Consider the following 26718-nt stretch of genomic DNA (forward strand, 5'->3'; position numbering starts at 1 on the left):
GGGAAAGTGGTGGACGTGAGTTGGGTTTTAATTAAGTCTAATAAACGAGGAAGGTTAGTCGTCAAAAAAGCCTTTTTTTAACATTATCTCCACTAGTGTCTGTTACATGGAGACTGGGGGTGGTCAGCTTTAAAAGCTGGATTTTTTGTCTAACAAAATCGCCCCGACGGAGAAACTCCCGGTGCGCGCAGCTGCTCCTCTGGAATGTTTTTGCTTTTCCTAGGTGTAATTCTGGAGAGATGAATCTTTATATTGATTAAGTCCATTTTGAAGTTGTCGGACAAAATGGTCCATCAAAACAGAGTCAAGATTGCATGCTTCAGGGATGCATTACAGCTAAATGTATGATTTATTATACCCCCCCTCCCCGTGGGCGTCTAACATGAGATTGATTGGTTTATATTTACTCAGTCCTTCCTTTTTCTTAAAAAAAATGTCATATCCGTGTTGGTTCAAAGCAACTGCAACCTCACAGAGATATGATGAGTGTAAACAAAGGACGCACCAGCGAGGAGCCGCTGGGAGTATCTGGTACTCCAGTTGCCCTGGAAACAGATTTCCGAGGCACTTCACTGGAAATGCTGAAAGGTTGGCCTCCCATAGCGAGACCGAGCAGAGCAGACTGACGCAGGCGCCAGGAAAATGCACTTCCACGGTGAAGGAACTGCAGGTTTAGAGGTATTTCAGCTTAATTTCTATAGTCTGCTGGTGTTGACATGCAGGTCTGGCGTGGGGGGGCTTTGACAGTTAAAGGACGTGAGTGGGTTCAGAGGCTTCACGAATGACTCATCCCACACGAAACTACAGGCATGTGCAGGAATGAGCTAAACTTAGTGAGAAAAACAATGTTTCATTCACATCATCCAACCACAGGTGCTGTGCACCGAGATCATGCTCTGCACATCACATTCTGACACTGCTGTCACGTGCTTGGGGCCATTTTACACTTTAATCTGGTACTTGGTTTCTCTCCTGGCATCTTGGTCCTCTTCAGCCTGAAGGGGGTGGGGGTCACCCTCCCTCCTTTAAATAGTCCAAACCAGTGACAAGTGTCAGATTATATCTCATGTTTGCAGATGTAAGACTTGTTATTGTTTGCAAATTTGGAATGAGTGTCTACAGCCTTTTGCATGTTTTTCTTCTACAGAATGTTTGCCGGCATAAATACTTAATTCCTCCGTGAATAATTTACCAAAGTCTTTGCTTTCAATTAACAAACAAACTTTTCTTTGTCTTGCAAGTGTCGTGAGGAGCTGCACATCTCCCTCTTTCACGCGTCCGGCTCCAGTGTCACCATGTCAGGACTGAGGGCAAAATAACACCTATAAAAAAAAAAAAGAAATATTACTTTAATGAATACATTTGATGCCCAATGTTTTTTTTTTTACGTGCAATTCATTTCTTTCTCGTCTTTGAGACAGCTGCAGCTGGAAAGCCTGTGTTATGGCAGCTCAAAAGAGCCTCAATTGGCCATTAGCTTCAGTCAGAAAAGACTTCAGGCCAGGTGGGTCAGATAATTAAAGAAGAACAAGTCAAATCTGCGTGATAATAAGGAGAGAGATGGGTGTGGGCCGCTTCCGTTCGCCGTGAAAGGACTGATTAAAAACAGAACAGTCCTCTTGGCAACAAGTGCCTGTCTACTTCTTACAATGCTATTAAAATTACAGGCTGAAGACAGGAAGATGTTTTATTTTACATCTGCCCACACACAACAAAGACTGGCGGCTACGCTGCCTGTTACTCTGTGGGGAATTAGGGCTTTTACGTAATCGGGTTTATTATGTCGTACAAAAAAAGATACTATTCTTAACTTAGAAATTAAATCAAAGGGACTCGTGTGATCACGTAATCTCTCCGCTGTTTAAATTTGAACAGTGAAACAGAGGATGCCTTGCTATGTAAGGGCACGTAGTTTCCCCTGATCCTCACCAGTCTTTGAGGAGTTGGGGAGCGACCGGAGAGCTCACCTGAAAACAGCAGAGCAGGCCTTTGCCGGCCGGATGATCGCGTGCACTGGACTGGAGACAATCGAGAGCCGCAGAGTATCCATTGCCTCATCGATTGCTTGCACCTTTATCCCACTTGATGACTTTTTTTGCTCCATGATTCAACTGGCGGCTCTGGTCTCGGGCCTAGAAGGGATACAGGAGCGTATGGTGGGATCCGTTTTGATCCCCATGTGTTGGAAAAAGAGTGAAAAATGATTTAATGAAGGGAATCTTGAGGAGAGGGAAGGATTTCACAACCGTCTATCGTTCGGAAAACCCAACACAATTATCAAAAGCTCTCTGTCATGACAAAGTGGAGCTATTTTGTAGCTTTTACAAAGCACACTTGTATGAAAGATAAATATCAGATATAGAGTTAGCACAGCTTGGAAGCAGATAGATTCACAGAAGGTTCACGGAAAACAAAGGTTGATAAGGATGCTGGTCCTCACAGGTTGTGTCCACTTCAGGTTAAGTGGAGGAGAGCAATGATGGTCTTCACTGCTGTCAATCAAAGCCTTTCCTTATCAGTGGGGGCACTCTGACAGCCACAGAGCCTTTCCTCATCACTGAGCACCGAAAAGCCCACTGATCCTCAGTCTAGACCCTTCATACAGCCTCCACAGCCGCCCCGTGTGCATTCAGACAGCTAGAAGTTAGAAGAAAAAAGGAAATAATGATAACAGTAATAATACCATGCTATGTTTACAGGATACATGCATCATCTTGAACAAATCTGTCCACTTTGTTAAGCAATTGCTCTTCAAGCGACAGTGAATCCATCATGTTCTTGTTCAGATCCACATGTCGGGGCGCCTCCCCTGAGTTCCTCTTCCTGTGCAGTCACCCGGACCCTAAAAAGCACACATGCACATACTTTCTTTTCCCTTTTTTTTCCCTCAGCCAGCGTCTGCTCCGTGTTGACACTGGCTGACAATTTATCTATTTCTAGCTGGCGGGCTTGTCTTGCCGAGCTTCATCACTGGGGCTGTGCAGCTGTCAAGCTGATGCAATAATGGATTGAACACTGAATGCGATTCAATTGCTTAACTGCTTTCCATCAGCTTTTCCTTTCAGTGGAGCATAGATGTATGTTATGGGACCAATTACCCACAAGAGGGACACCGGCAGAGCAGCGGTGCTTCTTTTTCATTTGCGGATTCATGGAAAAACGAACCTCCGCATCGCAGAGTGCTTTGCTGAATATTAATGTTGGCTGATTTTGTTTTTACTTCTATGTGACAGTCTTTACTACGTGGCGGGAAATCTGCCAGGAAATAACTTTGCAAAGGTAGATGGTTACAGCATCTTACCCCGTGTCGAAACAGGTGGTCATTGGGATTCATGCCACCCTGTGGAGTACGTGCATGTACACGTTCAAAGGCTTCAGAGACATGTGTTGCTTGCACAAACATGACTTGGTTAAAAGCGACAGTCGTGCAGGCTGTCAAACTCAAAAACACATTAAAAATGACTAACTGTCACTCTCAAAATGATTCCAGTTGCATGAATGTCAGCAGTATGTTGTTGGAAAGAGTCCCAGCAGTGGATTTTACGCTTAAAAACAGTCACAACATTTGACCGGCTTCCCATGTCCTCTATTATCAAGAATCAGTGTTTCTTGACTGTTTATGTGACATGTGTTTTATCTCATTCATCACTTTGTTCGCTGCATTCGCAGCTGTACCACAGCTGTACCACAGCTGTACCACAGCTGTACCACAGTTGTATTTACTCTGGCATTTTCCCTCAAAAGGGAGGTCATTTATGTGAGGATCTGACATATGGGGAGCCTCCCAAACCTCACATCGAGATGTATGAGTCATTTTCCATGTTCTCACAGGGATGGGGGTCATATTATGATTTCTACCTTAAATAGTGAATTTCAAATGAACATTTAAATCATTTGAAAAGAGCACAAACATCTTGAAAGTGACATTAACCCTTGTGCTGTCTTTGAGTCAAAATGACCCAATTCTTCTATCCTCCTTTCCTCCTGCTCTCTCCTTCCTTCCTTCTCTTCTCCTTTCTTCCTTACTTCCTTCTTTCCTCCCTTCCATCTTCTCTCCCTTCCTTACTCCCTTTCCTACTTCCTTCCTTCTTTCCTTCTTTTCTCCTTTCTTCCTTACTTCCTTTCTTCCTCCCTTCCATCTTTTCTCCCTTCCTTACTCCCTTTCCTACATCCTTCCTTCTTTTCTTTCTTCCTTACTTCCTTCTTTCCTTCCTTCCATCTTTTCTGCTTTCTCCCTTCCTTCCATCTTTTCTCCCTTCCTTACTCCCTTTCCTACTTCCTTCCTTCCTTCCTTCCTTCCTTCCTTCCTTCCTTCCTTCCTTCCTTCCTTCCTTCCTTCCTTCCTTCCTTCCTTCCTTCCTTCCTTCCTTCCTTCCTTCCTTCCTTCCTTCCTTCCATCTTCCCTCCCTTCCTTACTCCCTTTCCTACTTCCTTCCTTCCTTCCTTCCATCTTCCCTCCCTTCCTTACTCCCTTTCCTACTTCCTTCCTTCCTTCCTTCCATCTTCCCTCCCTTCCTTACTCCCTTTCCTACTTCCTTCCTTCCTTCCTTCCTTCCTTCCTTCCTTCCTTCCTTCCTTCCTTCCTTCCTTCCTTCCTTCCTTCCTTCCTTCCTTCCATCTTCCCTCCCTTCCTTACTCCCTTTCCTACTTCCTTCCTTCTTTCCTTCTTTTCTCCTTTCTTTCCTTCCATCTTTTCTCCCTTCCTTCATTCCTTCTTTTCTCCCTTCACCCTCCCTTGACCCAAAGACAGCACAAGGGCTAAGAAGGTTCATATAAAACTGGAAACCTTGAACTGGCTATTTAAATTACCAGCTAACTTATTAGCAGGCCGTGCAGAGTAAAGTGTTTATGAAATCAAGACGATGACTGCAATCTACTTCAATCATCAAGGGCTATTTTACGCATAAAGCCGGCAGCATTAGTGGTTTATATTTAGAGGACCTTGTATAACGTGATGGATGACATTGTCTCTAAGAAGATGCTTCTGATGAACTGAAGATGTTAAAGGTGAATATTACAATGATGTGGATTCTGCTTCATCAAACATGAAAAATGTCACAGATATTAGGTTAGATCAATGGTTAAATCTCTCCTTAATCACTGGTGACAATGAAAGGTTGTTAATGTACGATGCAAACACACTTGATTACCGGCAGGTAAAGCTGAGAGGCCTTTTATTTTATACCAGTGTGGAATTATTGAGCGTCAACATTACCAAGTGCAGATGCATATGGTTCAGACCTTTTGGCATTAAAGTCAGAATTAAGTTCCTGTTCACTTGGCAGAAATTCTGTCTCAGATGGAAATAATGAGGACGACTGGCCAGACAACATTAAAGTCGGGTGGGAGGACAACATGGAAGAGAGCGATGACGCCGACATAATCCTCACATTTTAAAGACTTTTTTCCTGACTAGTCAGAAGACTAAAGTGAAAAATAATCTTATTTTATACAAAAAAAAAAAACAACTGATAAAACAGGAGAGCACTTTTATCGTTTTGCATTAAGAGAAATGTTCCTGCAAAAGTACGAGAGACACTTGTTGAGGAACACAAACATTAACACTGAAATTAATATCCGAGCTTCATTAAAACCCAGACTTCCTCCGGTGCCGAGTTTTAGTTTAATACTGAATACAAAGTTATTTCTGAGCTCATCGCCATGGGAACAGGCCTGCAACCACCTCCTCATCAGGTTGATTATTGTCTTCTTCAAAGGACATTTTCCACCATTCACTGTTGGGGAAGGAGGACTATTGAATAGATACAATATGCTTCATATTGATGTTGTTTTTTTTTTGTTAATGTGAACTTTCTTTCGTCTTTAAAAAGAAGTACATTTCCTTGAAAAGTTCAGCCGTGTCTGCCGCCTTCAGGCGACGGCACTGATGGAGATTAATCAGGGGGCTGAGACCAGGAGAGTGCTGTCGCAGGCTCGGAGAGGATCCTCTTCTTCGCCTGACAAGGAAACTTTCCAGAGGTTTCCAGGTTTAGTTAAGAAAAAAAAAGCAGCAGATAATTAGAAGAGGAGAAAGAGAAATAACGACATTGGTTGCCCCTTTTAATCCCACTGTGTGGACTCCACACCGAGCACTGCCAGCAACGAGGTCAAGCTCAGTTTCAAATCTTAATTTGTATTTCTACATTGTTCCCATTGGCTCAAGGAGCTTATTTAGCACCTCTGCAGAGCTGCCAGGGAGATTTATGAAGAGGGCTTGGAAGATAAAAATAGAGATGTTTTTAATTTACTATCTTCTTAAACCTTGAATCCGGGCAGACAATTGGGATTCTTTGAATTGTTCCTCAGGATTTTGCTTCATAAACAGCTTGTGAGAATGGCTTACACGTGTACAAGTTACAGTGTCAATCATTGTCATTGTTCATCACATCTTTCGCAGTGCTTTCCCCACTCTGGCACCATCATCACTTTGGCACCATTTTTAGCACACTGTGGGGCAGTAAACACAGTTTCCATGGTAACATCACAGAGACACATTGATAAGCGGATTGGAGCAGCTGCATTTCTCTGTGGACGAGTGAAACCTCAAACGCTGAGAGGGTTTCAGCTGGCGAACACAATTAAACACAGCCAGCGTTTTAATTCGAGGTGTCCACGTGAGCGGAGGAATCTGTTTGATTTGTCTTTACGAGCGAGATAACAAACGGCTCTTATCTGGTGATGCCACGGGCAGCCGCTGGCTCTGCCTCGCCAGCCTCGCCAGCCAGCCAGTCGGCCAGTGAGCCAGCTAGCCAGCCGGCCAGCCTGTGTGTCTGAGAGGGGTTGCAAATGGGCAGCAATTTCCAATTAGATTTTACCTAACAAATGGATATATTGATCTGCTGCAGCTGTTCTCATCAACTTGGGGAGAAGCAATCAGGCACTGTTTCATTTGGCGTCAGTCAATAGTCTGAGGCCAATGAAGAGGACAGAACCGGCCCAAAAATCACTGCGAAGGAATTTTAAAAACATTACATAAACTATCTGAACCACATCGCGGTATACGAATTCGCTCACTTTTATGATTCATAACATTTTATGACCAAATAGAAAACATGACATTTAAAAAAAATGTGAAACAGGTCAGAAATCAACCGAGAATATAAGTTATTCATGAGTTCTGGCTTTGGAGACTGTTATTTACAAGGTTTATTGTTGTTGTCTTTCTTCTGCTATTATCTGTCTCTGAATAGGAGCAGCGATGAGAGAGGCTGGAAGCGGATCTGGAGATGACGGGCTTGGAAAAGCCTTGAGATGGAGGACGTCAGAGGGACGGCCAGGGAAGGTACAAAGCAGGAGAAGAAGAGGAAGACCAAGGACAAGGAGTGAAAGAGGATGTGGAGCTGTGGTGACGGAGGAAGATGACGAAGACGGCTTAAGATGGAAACAAATGACGAAGAAGAAGACTTACAGTGCATAGGATGGATACAATGACATTTGTTAAAACTTTGAAAGTGACAATATTTGAACAGCTATTCCTACTTTTAAGATTTTTCAAAGAGGAGAAGGAATAAATGCATTTTGCATATTTTTCACATCAGAAAAGTAAATATTTTGTTGTTTTTTTCCCTGAAAAATATCTTAAAATGCATTTAAAAAAGTCATCAATGCTCTGCAGTGAGGACCATTTTAACTTAAATGTGCTGCGGGCTGCCGGGCTGATGTCAGCTGTTCACAGAGAGATCAGATCATCACCACCAGATCACAGAGCAGCCGATGATGTTGTCTACGCCGCTTTGACAGCCGCACGTCTCCCTTCTGAGCCTTCATTGCTCCTAAAAGGGCTTTGCACAAACAACGTTGACCCAAAACAGTCTGTTTCCCCCACAAAGCTCAGAGAAACCGCACAAATATCAATGTTCTGTTCAGGAGTTTAAGAAACACCTGTAAACCAGAGGGGAACTTTTCTGAGTAATATTAAACTCTCACTACAGACATCTTGGAAAGTGTTGCACAGAGCCGCTTTCCAACTTAACCATTTGTCTGAGAAACTTTGACACGTCTAATAAGTACATTTGTCATGCTGTTGCTGCATCGAGTGTTGATCAATAAAGTGGGCCTCATTGATGAACCGGCTGCACTGACAGGCTGATGGGTCTTTTTTTTTAATGAAACAGAGCCTACGGGGGAAAATAATAACACTTTACTGGCCCCTGCAAGCGAGATGGGTGCCTGCTTTTATGAAGATGGAGAGTTAGAACACACAGGTGGGAGCATCCGGGAAATTCAATGTTGCGCTGCAGGAATCAATGCTACAGATGTGGAACGTATGCTGAAGGGAAAATTAAAGGGATAATTCCTCATCTTAATATGAGCTGCAAAGAAATGTGGATCAAAATAGTGGCAGACGCTCGAATCAATGCACTGTTCAGAAGCTTCAGTGGTGAAATAATTGAAAGTGGTAATGAATTCCTTCTATTAGCAGGTCAGCAAAGACGAACTACCATCCAGTTCAAGGCATCAAAGCCCAATTTCCCATGATGCAGAGTGGCTTCAGGCCAGAATGCATAAACAGCACAAGCAACATAAACACTATGTACTGTAACAGCGCGACTGCAGTTGGAGGTAAATCATGTTAATCACACGCCGGCGAGTTGATTTACTGCGATAATAAAGACGAGGAAGAAGGGGGGAACGTGTTTGTCTGTGTCACACCTAAACAAATCCATAAACGTGGCGATCCCTCCGGTTCCCACTTCGGCGTTTGCCCCGGCTGCTCTTTCCCAAACGGAGAACGTGAAGTGTGGCGGCTTCTGGGAGAGCTTGTTGATGAAATCCATTTACCAAAGAAGTAATCACAGCACTAATGGCTTCTCTGGGAATCATGTCATGTTTGTTGAAGTAAGTACAAAACACACACACACACACACGTAGAGGGAACAAAATACATCACCATTTTGAGTTCATTCAAAGCCATAAATAAATGAATGAGATATGAGATGTTCTCGTCTCTAATTAGTATTGTGTTTGGAGGAAAAGAAGAAAAACAAAAAAAGGCCCAGCAGGGAAATCATTGCTGGATTCTGTGATGCATTAGTTCCATATAAAACATGAATGATGCTACAATCCACATAACAAATGTTCCCTGAGCAGATATTGAAAGTTATTCCTTGGATATTTACGCATTTGTGAGCACACGCAGAGCGTATCACACTTTTAACAGAGGAACATTCTCACGGTTTCATTTACACAGGCGAGATGGAGGATAATCTGCAGTGATAATGAAAGAAATGAAAGTAATGAATTATTAAAAAAAGAAAAAAAAATCTAATTAGTTTGGCAGCAGGTGGTTTTTCATGAAATGCCAGCATTAATGTTTTTAACCATCTAAATCCTCTAATAACCTGGCTTTTCTGCACTGGTGTAATTGATACTTATCAGTCTTTTATGTCTAATCTGTCATGTTTTACCATTTCAACAATATTTTTCTACCTTTTTCAATAATTTTGCTCATTTTATATGATATTTTACTGGATTTGACTTGGATTTTATACATGATTTTCTGCAATAATTCATAAAACAGACAAAGCAGACAACCTTTTGAGAAATGTAATGTTCAGATTTTAAAGAATGTGAATCTTAAGAGTTCAAAAAAGGACTCGTGGGAGTCGACAGGAGTGCGGCTGCTCGGAGGTGATACCATTCAAGTAACTTAAGTCGGCCGTTATCCAATAAACTCATAATTTCCCTCAGGCAAATCTGGACACGTGACTTAATCTGTCGAGTGACATAACAGCAGTCCGGGGAGAAATAGCTCTCCGCGTTTGTGACAAGAAAATCATGTTAAAGGCATTTGTTAATTGAAAAAACGCCAGTTAATCTGCAGATAAACGCACAGAGTGGGCTGGCTGATTGTTTGGCTTGAATACAAAACCCCTCAGTTTTGACTCTTACAAGCATTTTTGTCTCATGTTCTGCATCATGGAAGTAAGACGACTAAGGAGGAAAAACACTTTGCAGAAAACGTCCTGGTTTATCTCCCTACAGGGAATCACAGCTGTGTTGTTGGCCAGAATAAATCCATCACAAAGTGAGCATTGAGGATGTTAAATAAAACTTTAGTGGCTAGTGTAAAATCTTGATAAGGGTGATAACTGAAATATATTAAACTCAACATTTTTGATGAAAACACATTCAAGTTAAAGATGTACTTTACTTGCCTTTTGCATCACTATAATCTTCAATTAACTATTTAGGATAGTAAATGTTATATTTATGTACCCAATAAAGGGCTAAACCTGCTGCACAAGAATGTGTGAGACTATTTGGTCTACTTTATTAAAACAGCTGAAATTTTCAAAATAAAATACTGTGATTTGATATCTTTCTGCTCTATCAGCATGAAAATCAGGAACTTTCTATTTTCTTTATAAATACACCTCCAATGCCAGGACACATCTGCATATCAGCTAATTATATATGTTAGTTTCATTGTTTTATGCAGCAGATTCTACTTTAAGGTCATGATGTAGGTACTCTGGTCCACTAGATGGCAGCACAGTATTATTGCCACAAACTCAGCTTTGAATTCATTTTTAAAATGAATCATTTACTGTAATCTATTCTTAACTAATAGTGAGCATGGGGCAGGAGTTTAGCAATAGTATCAGTCAGTGAAGGCAACAATTATAGGCCAACAAATATGTGTGATCCGTCATATACACCTCTCTCTGCCTCTGGGCTGATCCTTCATGATGGACCTGAGAGGAGTTGCAGTGACCCAGTTATGGCTTCGGGCAGAGTCACAAGGGAGAGCACAGCTGCTCTGTTTCTCCCTTTGCCAGTGTTAACTCTCTATGTTGAGCCACTCCCAACTTCTTTTATACTAAACAGCATCACCGTTTTGCAGAGACTCTGGCTGGTCACGGTCCGGGTTTGGAGCGGCGAGCGCGTCCGGCGCTATCTTGGTCATCTGAGACTGAGGGGACCCGAAGAGACGAGCTTTCTGCAGATTTAACACCCCGACTCCCAGTGGCCCTTGGAGGGGTTTTTGCGACTATAGCTTCTTCTGCGTGGGCCCTCAAGGGCCACAAATCACATTAGTCCAGGGCCCCTGACGCGCTGCTGTCGCCTCACCGTGATGCGTTCGTGGAGCCTCCAAGCTGACACTGACCCACAAAACGTGTCCAAACTCCATAGACATACACTGCAAAAACTCAAAATCCTAACAAGAATATTTGTCTTATTTCTAGTTAAAATGTCTAATTTTTAAGTCAAAAAATCTCATTACACTTAAAACAAGAGTCATCACCAGAAAAAAACAAGCAAAAAAATCTTGTTCCACTGGCAGATTTTTCTACTTATTTTAAGGGAAAATCTACTTGAAACAGGTGAAAATTGTTGTTTTTTCCAGTGATAAGTCTTGTTTTAAGTGTAATAAGATTTTTTTTGACTAAAATGAGACATTTTAACTAGAAAAAAGACAAATTATCTTAAGATTAAGTTAAGATTTTGAGTTTTTGCAGTGTATCTCGATGGAGTTTGGACACGTTTTGGGGGTCAGTGTCTGCTTGGAGGCTCCACGAACGCATCATGGTGAAGTAGATTTTCCCTTAAAATAAGTAGAAAAATCTGCCAGTGGAACAACATTTTTTTGCTTGTAATGAGAAGATAAATCTTGTCCCACTGGCACATTTTTCTACGTATTTCAAGTGAAAATTTACTTGAAACAGGTGAAAATTGTCAAATAAGTTATTTTTCTGGTGATGACTCTTGTTTTAAGTGTAATGAGATTTTTTGACTAAAAATTAGACATTTTAACTAGAAATAAGACAAATATTCCTGGTAAGATTTTGAGTTTTTGCAGTGTGACGTGCTGCTGTCGCCTCACCATGATGCTGTCGCCTCTAAGCAGACACTGACCCACAAAACGTGTCCAAACTCCATCCAGATATGATTAGGCATACAATTTGGACATTGCATTGAAAGGAAACACTGACTAAGAAGACAAATATGCTTTGTCCTTAAGTGCAGTGGTTTTGATAGGACTTAGTTTTACAGACAAGCTGCATGGTTTAAATTGCGCTGAAAGCCCCTAAGTGAGCAGAGGTAAACAACATATTTCCTCTGTATTTTCCCTGAGATGGCAAAGGAACAGTATTTTTTTTTCTCCCTCAGTTTCTTTTCAACCACTAAAGCAGATGTTGTCTCACGTGGGGTCACAGTCTTGGGAAGAGTTGTATTGTTGATTTAAAAGGGATTTCATTTTCTCTCATTTGCTGTTTGACTGTTTTGCTTGTGCTGAAGTGAACAATGACTCAACACATCTCTGAGCTGTTATATGAACTCAGCTGTTTGACTGAAATAAACCTCCTCCACATCTGTCTGTGCCGCCAAGATTTTCCTTTTCCATGTATCCAGGCAGCAATTATTTTTAAAATTTTAATTTGAAGCATACTTGCACACAGCTCTGATATGTAACTGGAAACTGAAGGTATTGCTTCAACAAATCACATCATCATGAGTGTTTTATGACAAGCAATACAATAATGCACCATTAATCTTCGGCAAGTAAAAACAATGCAAGAAATTGAGTTTCAGTACATTTACTGTAGATTTAAATATTTTGACTTGTGGAGGCTATATTAAGGTGCAAAGTCTCTGCTTTAACAAAAGTGTGTGGGGCTGGAAGAGAGACAGGTATTTGAATCCATGGTGCTCAATGTTTAAGCCTTATTCATGTTCAGCTGCAACATGTAATCTATAAACATCACCCTACTCTTTATATCTTCTCTGGTAATTCCCTCTTCACCTTTTGCTTTTTGTGGCTCTGCGTCTTTAGATATATCTTCTTAAAGTTTGTTTTTGTTGTCAGATAAACCTTTGACAACCTCTGTTCAAAGCTTTTTCAGGCCTCGCTCTGCAGATGCTGCCTGTAGAATGATTTGCATGTCACTTTGAGTTCCTTCGTAAACCAGCTCAAAGTGATGAGCTGTTACCTCCGTGTGGCATTCAGAGCCTAGCAGGATAAGAAAAAATAAATAAAAAGTTTGTTTTTCTGTTTAATTAGACACCGGTGAATCCATAATCCAACAACAAAGCAGCACAACACTTGAGCTGGGAAGAGCTTCTCTGCACTGCAGGCAGGCAGACAACATTCCCCAACATCTGTTTACACTGAGAGCGGTATTTGGAACGCTGAAGTGATCAATTAAGTTATCTTTTGCAAGCATTGAACTCTGGACTGTGTATTTCCCAGAGCAGAGATGATTTGTAACACCCTGGAAAAACTGTTTATTTGATCATTATATAAAGGAGTTTTGCCATTTGTGAACATTTAACGTCATCTCAGAGTCATGACCTGCATCTATTTGTAGTTTTATGTCATTAATGTTATCTGTTTCTCTGTTTGAACGCTTTGCTACATTCTGGTAGATTTCTTTTACATTTGGTGTATGTCAGATGTTATCTCTGCATCTTGAGTTGTTGTTTTTTTTTTTCATTTGGTGTCTCTTTCTGAAATAGTTTCCATTTGGGACCAAGCCAGACCTCCCCCACTCTTGGTGCTACTGGACCTGCGTTCAGCACATTCAGTCGCCTGTACATGAGCAGAATGATCTTAAATCCAGATGGTCGGAGGAGTCTCTGAATCTGCGTCCTGGAAAATACCTCCAGAACACCAGCAGTGGTTGTAAAAAAAAACAACAAAACAATCTCTAGTTTTCTTACCAGTGCTAATATCCAGTTTGCCATCCTGGTTCTGTTGTGCTGCACAATGACCTGACACATTAAGGAATGCCTGCAGGCCAGAACTGTCCAACCATGTCATGCAGCATTCGATCCGATGCCAACTTTGCTCTCAGTGTGCTTTAATCTGCCTCTCATTTTGAGCCCGTTCTCACTGCCTGCCATTTTCTCAGCGGTTTGTCACCATGGTGGCTCTTGGGTTTGGTACAGTGCCTCCGCAGCTTTTTTTTCCTTTCTTTGCAATTAGACACTGCAGGATTTCTTCGGTTTGTCTCTCCTCCCTGCAATCATCCCTGTTTGACGGTGATTATTCTTAACTAGGGACAGAACAAAGTAGGACAGAGAAAAGTGCGTAGAGAGAAATGTTCAGTATTCAGCTGGAATTTTGTTCTTCTGTCTTTTGTTAAATATAACAAAACAAATAACTAAGAAAGATAATTTGTGATACTCTGAAATAGCTTGTATAGGAGTCTCACAGGGTTCGTTTTTTCTCTCTCTCTTGGTTTTCCACAGTCCAAAACAGGATTCTTGGTTTAATTTGTGACTCTAAGTTCATAAGTGAGTGTGCGTGGTTTTTCATCTGTATACATGGACTGGCCACCTGTCCTGGGTGTATCCCCGCCTGCCACACAAAGAGAGCTGGGATAAGCTCCAGCTGATCCCTGTGACCCTGAATAGGAAAAAGCAGATACACATGATGGATGGAAGCTTTTTCGGAGCCCAAAAGCTATTAGATATATCCGTTTCACAACCGAGCAGTGTTGTATTTGCCAAGTCCATAATAAAATAACAAACATCCGGTACACTGAGGGTTTTCCAGATGACATCTTCCACACTTATCAAAAAACCAAATCATATCCTGGACGTGTCGTCCCGTCAGCGGCTTTGTCTGCCGGGTTTTGTTTTTCCACGTTTACCCCAATAAGAGTTGCATGCCTGCTGACCGCCAGCTGTTGTAACAGCCAGCATTGCTGGAACGTTCCCATGCAGGTTTTCTATTCACACACACACACACATGCACACACACACACACACACTGAGCCCTGTACCTCATGTACACAAAAGGCAAGCGCTCTCAGAGAGACAGAGCGAGTATGGCGCTGCATGATAGCAGTCTGACAACCAACGTATATCAACCACATTTACAGCCTGCAGGTTATGGGATGAAAGAAGTTAAATAATAGCACCTGTGATAAGATAAACATGTAAAAAAAGATAGAAAACATAAATGAACGAATGCTGGGTCCAATCCAAGGCTTCTTGACTCCTACTTTGTCACATTCCAAAACAAAGGGAGGAAAAATGACAATATGTGTAGACTGAGATTAAATGACACTTATACCTTAATATGAAACACAATATTGTCTTTGTAGCCCTGAAGTTGACTAGTTAAATATTTGCCTTTTGGACGCTTTTGTGTTTGCCATGTTGGGAAGATGCCCCGTTTGACTGTGAAACAAACCATTGAGAATTGCCCACTTGGCCGGCAATGAAAAGACTGGATTGGATTAGGGGGTGCTCACAGCTCCTTGGATACCGGATACCGGCTCACTGGATTCATGATGATTGGTATTATTGCTCTGAAAGGCCTATCTTTGTGAAAGCCTGCCTTTTATCGCACTCAGCAGAAGTAACGACAACATTTAGAGATAGTGATGGAATCAGAAAGCTTATCATTCGGGGGAAAGAAATTGATTAAAAAAAAAAAGTTTTAAATGTAAATGCAAGCACAGATTCCTGCATGAGCATTATTTAGATAGGTTTATATGCTGATATACATCACTTCATAGTCTTCAGTGGAGGTTTTGAGTGATACAGATGACTGTACATGGAATACTTACACCACGACTCTTCATTCTGTCAGTTGTATGAGTGTGAGACTGTTCCTCTGGATCTGGTTTGTTGTGTGTCCAAAGAACAAGAACCAAGCAAGGTGAGGCAGCGTTCAGTTATTCTGCTCCTCACCGGTGGAACAAACTTCCTGCAGACCTGAGGTCTGCTCCAACTGTCAGCTCCTTTAAGTCAGGCCTAAAAACATTACTGTTTACTGAAACATACTCCTAAATTAAATACTTACCTGCTGTACTCTACTGCACTTATTTTTAACAACTTTTGCTTTTTATTATTTTATCTGTGGCCCTGCGATGGACTGGTGACCTGTCCAGGGTGTAACCCCTGCCTCTCACCTAAAATGAGCTGGGATAGGCTCCAGCAGATCCCCGTGACCCCGCAAGGGATAAAGCGGGTAAGATAATGAATGAATGAATTATTTTATCTCTTTTCTTATCATTTTATTTCATTTATTTGGTATTTAAGCGTACGGTACTCTTAAATTAAATACTTTCTGAAAACCGCAAATGAGATGTACCTGCGGCACTCTACTGCCCTTAGTTTTCAGCAACTTGTGCTTTTTATTATTTTACCTTCTTTTCTCATAATTTTATTTCATTTAATTTGTTATTTACTGTCTAATTATGTCTTGCCGCTTTTAATGTTGATGTAAAGCACTTTGAATTACCTTGTGTTGAATTTTGCTATACAAATAAACTTGCCTTGCCTCTGCTGCTTAAACCTAACAACTCTTCGTGCTGGAGAGTTACACGCGTCTTAATCTCGACTGAAATCAGTTTCTGTGCTGGACCTCGTGACAGCACCATGTTGGATGTTTACTGGACTTTGTGCGCATGATAGATAGATGATGACCGAAACTTGTTGATGAGGATGGAGGAGGTGAGGAAAGGGGATGGAGGGGGGCAGTAGGCCGCCCGAGGACGGTTCCCCCCCTCCCTCCATCCTCCATCCTCCACCCAGCACCATCCAGCCCCTGTAATCCCCTGTGCGGTGACGTCAGCGGGCTGCCTCCGCGGGGACGCGCAACGCGCAGAGCGCACAGAGAGCGCAGAGCGCACAGAGCCGGAGCAGCCTGCGGCCAGTGTGCATCCCACCCAGGACGCGGCATCACTGTAGTTGGGGGCTCAACTTTCAGCTGCTCGACTTCAACTCCGTGCGTTTTCGGAAACACTTGCAAAAGAAATGGGTAAGTTATTGTTTGGTTTGGTTTTTTTAACCGACAAAAAGCGACCCGGTTCAGTTGACAGATTTACAATAGGCGTGGTGACGGCGTGGCTCCATAACTTTCTGGGGTGATTGTTTTCTATGTATTTATTTGTGAACAATGGTGAAAGCTTTAAGTAGTATTTGTGCTCGGTCGTTTACCTGACCCGGTTTCGTGGAGACTCGGCATTAGAGCCTGCTGCTGCTGCAGGAACTTGAGGAAAGCGATTAGGGAGATTATGGAGAGTCTCCAGCCAACTCCTCGGAGTCCGTGGAGGTGATAAGTCCGGCTCAGCTCGGGGGTCAGCTCAGTCCTCACTGTCTCCCTCCAGCCAGGGGTCAGAGCAGTTCGGCACAAATTGGCACAAACCAGTTTCAAAAACTCAGTCGCGATCAGTACAGCGCCTGTTGATCATTTTGCAGTGAAACGCGATTGGTCATGTGACTGGCTGGCACGAAGGTGAAAGGTTAGTTTGGTGCTATTTCCTACATTTGCAAACGGCACAACGTGATTTGCTTGTAAAAAAAAAAGGATCAAAACCACAAAAAAGTGAGTGGAAACGGCTTTGGTCTTTGGTGGAGAAGTGCATGCTGTGCGCGTTTCATGCAGAAACTCGTAAATGCGCTCTGAGAGGCTGAGCTGAGACTGTCCTGTCTTTAAATGACGTCCAAGTGTGGACCATCTGTGCTCCCACCTTGGTTGGGGGGGCAGGGGGGCATTCTTTGAAGGATTGAGGTGAAGTGCATGTTGAGTGATTCCATGTTAACTCTGTGACTCCAAAACCTGATCCAGCCCAGACCCAGATGGGTTAAAACACCCAGATGGAACCAAGTCTCATCCTGCACTTAGTAATCTGACAGGAAAATGACACTAATTGATTTAATCATTGCATTTCTACACTTTTCTTGTTTTTTGGGGCAGTGTTTAAAAAGCGTGTGCTGTTGTCCACAGCGGGTTGGGGAAGAACATTGTGTGAGAAAGTGTATTGATGCTCATTAATTCACTCTGAGGCTCAAACAGAAGCACCTTTGTGCTCCTAATTTGAAGCCGCTCCTTTGTGCGACTTCAGTGGCTCTTAATATAGAGAGAGAAGTTCCCTGAATTGCAAGTTTCATTCGCAGATGCCCCGTGAACTAATTCCCCAAAGACCTTATTCACTGTCTCATAGCGGATATTACTCTGCATAGCAATCAACCTTTGTGCATTGTTCGCTCACTAAAACTCCTAGTTTATATTCAAATATTCTCTGAGGCCATCTCAGACTGTTGTGCACATGAGGAGATTAACTTTGGAGACTTGTTTGTTGCTGCAAAAGTTTCATTCTGGAGATAGCTTGGCCTTGTCTTGTGTGAAAAAGCTGCAGAAACAGAATATGGATCAACTGTATGCACGAAACCGTCCAGCCCAAAACAAACAGGATGTCACGAAGCGGATTGTGTGTGGAGCTGCGAAGTTAGGATGTGTTTCAGAGGTTATGTAACTTGCATCTAATCAGATTTTTCATGGGACCTTCATCTGCAGAGGGTCCGTCTGTTTGTCGGAGAGACCCCCCTCCCTCCGTCCTTGGGTGATTTAAGAGTGCACTGGCCTGGGTGAAGGCTGCGGGAGGACGACATGGCTTCATTCTGTTGAAGTTCAGTCATTTGCCGGCTGTTTTTCTGAACCCATTTGGCAGCAAAACCATGGCTGCAGATCTGCTGATTATCAAGAATCCAGCAAAGTATCCGAGGACCCAAAGAGAGGATCTCGGCCCAAGGATAAACTTCAGCTTGCATTAAATGATTATCCTCATTTTGTATCCTCAACGATTCGTACTGTGTTTCTGACTGAACATGTTTGTGAGAAGAAACCATCGAGAAAATAGATATAAAATAAACAATTTGTTTTGTCTTTTTGGGTCGACGCCGCGATAGTTTAATTATGAGCTTAACATTTACAACAGGAGATTAAGTTACTCAAGTCCAGCAAATTATGGCCACAGGCTTTGATTTCCTTTGAGCCAGATCCCAGACCTAAACAAGAAAACGACTGTTCCTTCTAGTTGGTGTTTTGTATTCTCTCCGGGGGTCTTGTAGCATAGGTCATCAAGGCTGGACGCAAACCAGATCCAACAGTTACATCATTGTTTTGAGTAATTGTAAAGGAGGATAGAGATTCACTGCTGAATGTGTGTTTAATCAAACAAACTGCTGTTATCTGGCTCCGCTGCTTCTGACCCGAGGTCCGCTTCTGTAAACGTGAAGGCGTACGATGGTTTCATGATGGAAACGTGCTCTTTGATGACCTGCGAAACACGCTGCTGCGTCCTGGTGTCCCTGAGCCGTCCGCCTGTTCTGTGCTCTTTAACGTTGCGTGTTCCCCCAGCTCCATCTGAACCAGGATGTCTGGAAAAGTGCTACGTCTGTGATCGTTGTCGCAGACCCGCGTGGTGAACCGCGTGGGCCGTGACCCCCAGCATCCTGAGGCCGAGGAGAGGAAAGACCCGTGACTGCTAAAGCCAGCGGAGGCGTTTCTTTTTAGCGCTCTCGCAATCAACAACGTGTCAACTGATGGCGGAGCATTTGGCAGGGAGTCGGATAACTTTTCCCACTTTTAGTTGACTCATGCTTGTTGTGCTCAGAGGCAACCTGGAGGTCACGAGCGCATGCCTCTGTTCCCAAGATGTGCAGAATAAAAGACACGAGGCGGCGAGAGTGAGTCACTGCAGGGAAGCTCGGTGGCTGTTTACTGTTGTCATAATAAAACCCTTTTTCTTGGAATCGAAAGACGCCATGTTTGGATTTCCAGTCCCAATGAAGATTATTCTAACCTCTGTTTGTTTTTATATCGCCATTCAAAAGTCCCAAATAGCTTTTCGACTTAAATCACACTTAATATCCCCCCTAGTTTGGTGCTCGCTGTCAAAGTAAGATTATTGCTGGACTTCTTTTGAGTTGGTATATCTCATGGTCTTTGGTCATCTTTGGTGATTGAGGCCCGTACTATACTTCTTGCAACAGTGCAGCTCCAAACAAACAATTTCTGTTGGTAGTCAAGACTTTAATAGCTCCTCATCCTCAATCTCCAACTTTGTTTCCCCCTGAAGTCTTCCTCCTTCCCCTCTCAAGGTTTCTTGTATATTTTCTCTGTTTTCTTGCAGCCCTGCAGGTCAGCCGGAGTCAGTAATGTTAATCGGCTGAACTAATGGCTTCTCGGACAACAAGGAGCCATTGAGCATCGGGATATGAAACGATGGAGATATTGAAGTTTCTTGCTGGACTTTCACCGAAAAGCCCACAGATCAGAAGGGATGCGAGATGTATGCATGTGTGAATTCGCCCCGTGTCAGAGAAATGTCACAGTTGCTCTGCTACAAATATGGAGTACGACGTTTAAATTTACTCCCAATAAGCAGAGAGAAAAGCAGCTTTATGATAGGGACGAGCAGCTGAGATCTGATCAAATATGCCGAGGAGGACACTATCGGGCCTCTATCTTATCTGCAGACTTCAGATTCCTGAGGTCGAGCTGACAAATGCAATTTCCTCTCCAGCTTTTCGGCTCACGTATGCAGAGAGGGAGCAGGGTGATACTTGCTGTAGTGGAGTAGCAGTCTGTTTTGTTTCGCGGCCAAATGATTGTTCCAGAAGGCCCGTTGGAAAGAATGGGTCAGGGTAGGCAAAGAGATGCTGCAGCCGACGGAGCGTCCACTCAGTGATCCAACAGGTAGTTTCTGCTGTCTCTGCTAGTCTGCGTGTGCCTGGATCGTCTTTCCTTTTCACTCATTAAACCGTCATTGATGGTTTTCCATAAATCCGTCTTAGTCAGTCTTGGCTGCTCATGGGATCATAATGGTGATGAATGCTTCGCACAAGCATGCTTAAACTGGAGCAGAGCAACCCACGCTAGCCTCTGCTCTGTGATGGACAGGGTATGAGCGGAGGGATTGGAGTCATGGGTTCCCGTCTTGGCTCCAACATCAAGGCCTGTTGAAGAAACTGCACTTTTCCAGTTCCAGAGCGACGCTTCACACCTGCAGACTTGTTACCCGGAGGTTTATCAGTGACTATAAGCAGGACTTACTTGTCCTTTGTTTGAAAGCAGAGCTTTTTTTTTGGGGGGGGGGGCGTTGATTGAAGGTTAAGCTGGTGGGACTTTAGACCAAATAAGCAGGTTTCATTCTCTTTATCCGTCTCATTGAGCGTCGCCATGTGAAGCGGTTGTAAATAAGTCACAACTGTCAGATCGTTGCTCAGTGATGCGTGCTATGATAAGTTTGTTTTGACCGCCCCATACCGCGGGGACCTCTAAATGTTTGACTCTTCGGTGGCCGTTTTAAACTGGCATTTAGAGGAATTTGTTTCTGCCTGCAGAGATAGACGTGTTTGGTAATTGATTAGAGTTTCTGCTACTCGCCGGTTCTGTTTTTAGTTTTACGTCTTTGTCCTTGAATTGTAGAAAAATTTAACATTTTTATTGTGACTGACTGGAAAATGCAGTTTAGGATTAGGTCCAGGTTTACCGAGGCTTGTGAAGTTCCCACCAGGAGTCCAAATAAGCTGCTACAGATAACGCTTTTCAATATGTTATACATGACAGAGTGGAGTCACACACATGCTAAGATAGTTTTTTTTGGCAGCGCAGTCTCTCATCCCTCTTCCTGATAAAGGGAAAAAAAAATAAAAACACAAGTATTGATTCCAAATTCTAAAGTTCTAGTACAGAAAGCGACTCGGGAGCCACAGCTCACATGTCACCACAGTCCACATGTAGAAGTACTTGAGGTGATCTGAGGAGATATAAAGGGGCCTCCTCCGACTTATTTCCGTCTAAGATCCTCTGTCAGGAGTGCGGGGCAGAATGCATGGGTCTGCTTTTCAACTGTGGGAGCCTATAGGGCCGAGCCGTTGGCCGTGTGCCCACCGAGTGTATTCAACCCTCCACAGATAGGCCTTTGTCCTCAGCCCTTTAACGCAGCTGCTAAACAACCGTAAGACAAAAGCATCTGGGGTACCCCGGCACACCAATGAGAAATGGTCTTCATATGAGGAGCTGTGCCAGACAGCCTGGGACCGCTGGGACGCTGCCAAGTGCAACACCCGGGATGAATTAAGCAGCATTTTAAATGAATATCTATGTAAGCCCTCATGACTATTGGAGAATCGTGTGTTGAATCCTTTCAAAGATGGTTAACATTTGTGTCACAATACTGTCACATGGCTGGCTTGTTTGTTAAGATGCAGGAAATGCACATGACTCATCTTAAATCCCTCTCATCGCGCTATGGCTGCACGTTACAATAGTTTGAGGATCCTCGTCTTCCAGTTCTAATTTTCCTGCCATAAAAGAAAAAAAAGAAGTTTTCCGATTGAGTGTTTGCATTGTCTGTTTATTTTCCTCCGGAGAGGTTTGATAGACAGGAGGAAACACTTCTGCCAGGCAGATGAAAATCTGCTTTTAACTGAGCTTTTACGAAGCGACAGCTGCAGGAAACCCAATAGCTCGGGGAGCGTGTTCGGGGAGCGCTGCTTTTTCCTCGGATGCAGACAGTTTGGAGATTTGACAAAATATGGATTTCAGGTTGACCAGATGACTAAATGCTAGATGTGAAAAGAGAGGAGGAGAAAATCGATTGAACTCCGAACGAAGTGGTTCATTGATGTGTGACACTTTTAACATGTGCACAATTGATTTTGTTTTTTGGGTCACTCTGTGCTGGTCTGTTAAAGGGGGAAAAGGAGGAGAGAAAAAAAGAAAAAACACCAGCGAGTAGCAGCTTCAGGGGAGAGGAAATCCCAGATGTTTCTGTCTGAAAAACAGTTTGGACCCTTCAACCACACACAGGCCAGAGGAGAGATCGGTTGGCCGTTATGAATATTGTAGCTGTACTACCGAGAGGTCTCCCGAGTCATCTTAGCTTTTGGCCTCGACCGTATAAGAAAACAGTACAGTAATAGTAAAGGGTCACGGAGAGGAAGAAATGATATGAAGGAGCCACGCTGAGCACGAGGTCCCTCAAACTGATAGACCTGATCCTAAACGGGTCTGATTGTATGATTTGGATTATTATCGCTCTATTCTTTTACATTTTCATTGAATCACTCGTTTAATTAACAACTGACTGATATGATGCTCGTTGGGTGTGGTCTTTGGTCAGTATATGCCTCGTTCTTCCATCTTGTCTGTAAGTTTATCATCATGATTAACATCATTTCGTATAAACAAAGATGCTGGTAAAGTCTGTTGTGTATTTAAACAAGAAAGACGGAGGGGAAACAAAGAGGAACGATAAACTTAACCTAACCGCATAACCCTGTTGAACATATCTAATCCCGTAAAGCAACAAGGGGTTGTATAGAGCACACAAGGTGGGGGTCTGGCGTAAATCAACAGGCCTTTCACTTGTCACTTTCAGTCTTTTCACTTGTCGGGCCTCCATTTACAGTGACGTACCGGCAGGATCCACTGAGTTAGGAAGCTACTGGCCCTTTTCCACTGGTATCTACTCAGCTCGCTTCTACCCGCCACGCCCCCGTCTTGCGCTTTTCCACTACGGGCCGAGGCGGGTGGAGCCGTGCCAAGCAGATACTTTTTCTGTAACCATTCTGCCGAGGTTCTAAGCGTGCTGAGCCGGCACTATATCTGACGTCATCACCCTCCATGCCACTGATTGGTCGGGGGGCGGGGCCGTCAGACGTTTGAATCAGGAAGCAAAGCGGGAATCAGCGCGAGAGCGACTCGCGGCGATTTTATTATACAGCGCAAAAGTCTGTTTGGTGATCCAACTCTGAGGTGCAGATGTTCATAAACCTGGTGGCTGACGTGAGAATTAAAAAAGGGATGTAGACGGGCGATAAGGAACAATCAGATCTACCAGGAGCTCAGTTTTACTCTCAGCCGCTCGCGGCTCCAGCTGATTTTCTCATCAGCGCCGACACGAACAAAGGGGTTGTGCAATCGAGTACGTCACAGCAGCTTCACCCCAACCTGCCCACTTCTCACCTGGCTGTGGAAAAACAAACGGGGACAAAGCGGGTGGAGGCGGGTGGAGGCGTGACGAGCCGAGTCGGGCTGAGTAGTTACTAGTGGAAAAGCGCCATACCACGCCATACCACCTGGTGGTGGTAGTGAACCACTTTAATGGTTTGACAACTACCAATTTGTAAAAGAATGCGAAAGAAAGACTGTAAAAAAGAATGGACGACACTTCGACCCTGTGACCCATAAGATCTGAAAAGTGGTTTTGAAGCCTCGTACTGTAAGGCGCCATGTTGCTAGCTCTTTCAGCTGATGCACGCCAAAGAAGGTGCAGCGTTGCCGGCGGAAGTTTGCAACTGAGTATCCCAGTCCAGATGTAGATTTGGTGGCAAAATCAGAAATGACTGCTGTGTTTCACTGATGATAAGCTTGTACAGACTGATGATTGCTTAGCTTCGTAGTGATGATGACTGACGTGGTTCTCATTTATGAAAATCCAACTGATGTTGCACAAAAAAACTAAATTTTATTTTTGAACCAAGTGGAAAATATGTTTGTTTCTGCTGCAAAGTTGGACATTTTCACCGGAGTTAATGGGGATTGACTAGCCTTTGCGCCTCCAGTGGCCAGACGAGAAACTGCAACTTTTCTTAGTTCTTAGTTTAACTTCATAATTCACATTACTGTTACTGCTAGAATTGCACCTGTAATTGACACCTAGGTTTAAAAAAAAAATATTGTTAAATGTTTCGATAACCTTTTTTACGCTTTCATGAGGTGGTTATTAAGACATGTTGATAGTTAAGGGCAAAAGTTTTTGCGCATATACTCGTCTCTAGCGTCACTGGATGTGATGTCGTCATCAACATCTAGTTACAAGCTGTGGCCTCGTAGATTTGACGTAGTTGTTCTATAACACCACTTAATCATGATGCATTGCTGCATTACATAAGGGTTTTGCCTTTTGAATAATCATTTGATTGACTCTGTATCTTCTGTTGACTGTTTTTGCAACAGCGGTAGCGGCAGTCGCAATAATTTGTCCTAAACTAAAGAGGTTTTCTTCTTTGTTTTAAAGAGAAGTCTCAGAGGACGGGATTCTAGGAGAGTTGTGTTCATAGAAAGAAAAACCCAGTTCAATGGAAACACTGGCCCTCCGCAGCGGTGCTGTGTCACAATTTCAGAATTGTCAATTTTGTTTTGCAAAAAAAGCGTGAAGTAAATCCACCTGAAAAGTCGATCGTGGTAATGGGGACACATGTCAGCGGCTGAAGAGGTTAAAACACCCTTGACTCCTGCAGATGAAAACACATTTAAAGAGAATAGTCTCTTTTCCACCGGTTGTGTAAAGTTACTGTCCTCAAAAAAGAAAATCGAAAACGAGTCAAATCAGAAAACAGCTCAGACCTTTTAGCAAAATCCGAAACTGGAGCGAGCCTAGAGAATTGCAGTGGGTGTCTTCCTGTTACTTATTTTCAAAGCAATTTGAACTCGGCAAAGTTCAAGTGACTCGTCTGGTTTCCTAAAACAATGATAGCAGCACATCTGCGGTAAAAAAAACATTCCTTTGTCACATTGAAAAGCCATTTTCTTTTTTATCTAACCTACGCCAAGGAGCCAAGGAGCAGGAGGATTCGGTGTCTTTCGGTTCGTGTACGGTGTAATAGTAGGGAGATGTGTGTCTGGGCGTACGCATCACTTATTTCCATGCATTAAGAGGTTTAACCCTCCGTGTCTGAGTGTTGGCCCGAGTCCAGCACACACCATTAAGGTTATTGTCTCGACACCGATGATCATGTATCACAACAATGGCGCCGTAAATTAGTTCTACTTAATGGCTTGTAATGTCAAGTGTGATGGACAGGATGTTAGGTATCGGTGCTTAAAGCTAGAAAGTAATGGATTTGCCTCAGGACCGAGGATAAACAGAACCAATCATTAGAGTGGCGAGCCTCCATCCTTTTCCTGTATTTGCCAGTCATTAAGCACTTAGTCGTGAATCTAAGAGACAAACGTGCCTCTGCTGGGGGGGGGTGGGGGGTGGGGGGTGTTGGAGGTGTCGGGTTCGGGTTACGACCAGCTCGCACGTCCTCCTCGGATCCAGCTCCGGTTGAGACACCAGAGGAGCCTTGTGCAACAATGGCATTAAAGGGATCTGCGTGTTAGCCGCTCTGTTGTCATAGTGCGGGTGATGAATCCTGACACGGAGGGGTCCGACCGACTGAGAGGGAGAGGGGGGGGGGGGGGGGTCCATCTATTAAAGGTTTGAGGTAACAGGGCTGGAGCTTTTTAAAAAAGGGGGTTAAAGTCTCGGGGTCAAAGGTGAGAGGTTGGCAGCGTGATGGGAAAGGGGGGGGACAATAGGACAGACGGGAGTGATGCAGAGACGGAGATCCAGCAGCTGGGCTCTGGGAGGGGATGGGGGGGGCATGGGAGAGCGGGGGACATTCATGGGAAGAAACCCCAAGATTAGCTGGAGAGTCTGCCGTCTCCATGTCTCCTTGCTTCATTATGTCTCTATTGTGTGTGTGTGTGTGTGGGGGGGGGGTTCACATGCTTCAACGCCGTGCAACAAGTGGGGAAATGAACGTCTCGAGTCACCGAGCCATTTGCCGTCCAGGCAGCTGGAGTGTGAGAACTTTTGTGTTGCACCGACCCTCGTGATCGTAGGGTGGAAGCTGCTATTTCTGCATCTCTTCAATAGAAACTAGATCTTCCTTTTATATGCTTATTCGACATCTTTAAATCTCCCCATTAATTATATACACACCAGCATTTTGCACGCACATTTCGGCTAATTCATGAAGTTGCACGATAATCGATACAGCAGGAGGTTCTGTGTTGTTCTCAGATGATAATTAAGAGCCTTCATTCGCCGGTTAAATATCCATCCATCATTTTCTGAATTCAATTAACACGTTAGGGCACACATAGATTCATAATTCATATAAAATTAACAGCATCATTTCCATAATTGACTGCTTTACAGGCACAAATGTCAAGAGAAAAGGCAACTTCTTGGT

The 26718-nt window shown here is 43.4% G+C and overlaps 1 protein-coding gene across 2 annotated transcripts in view; it reads left to right on the top strand.

The window, feature by feature from the left end:
- Positions 1 to 16560: 16560 nt before the first annotated feature.
- The window catches only part of gpm6bb (glycoprotein M6Bb), a 35657-nt gene continuing 25499 nt past the window's right edge, over positions 16561 to 26718 (top strand). Inside the window, exon 1 of one of the 2 annotated variants that reach the window (XM_061723411.1) lies at positions 16561 to 16720. In XM_061723411.1, coding sequence (XP_061579395.1) covers positions 16717 to 16720 — 4 coding nt within the window. In that variant the 5' untranslated portion in view covers positions 16561 to 16716. The remainder of the gene's footprint in view (positions 16721 to 26718) is intronic. The other variant, XM_061723412.1, reaches the window with a different exon arrangement.

This window comes from Cololabis saira, chromosome 6 (assembly GCF_033807715.1).
Source record: "Cololabis saira isolate AMF1-May2022 chromosome 6, fColSai1.1, whole genome shotgun sequence".
Taxonomy (NCBI): domain Eukaryota; kingdom Metazoa; phylum Chordata; class Actinopteri; order Beloniformes; family Belonidae; genus Cololabis; species Cololabis saira.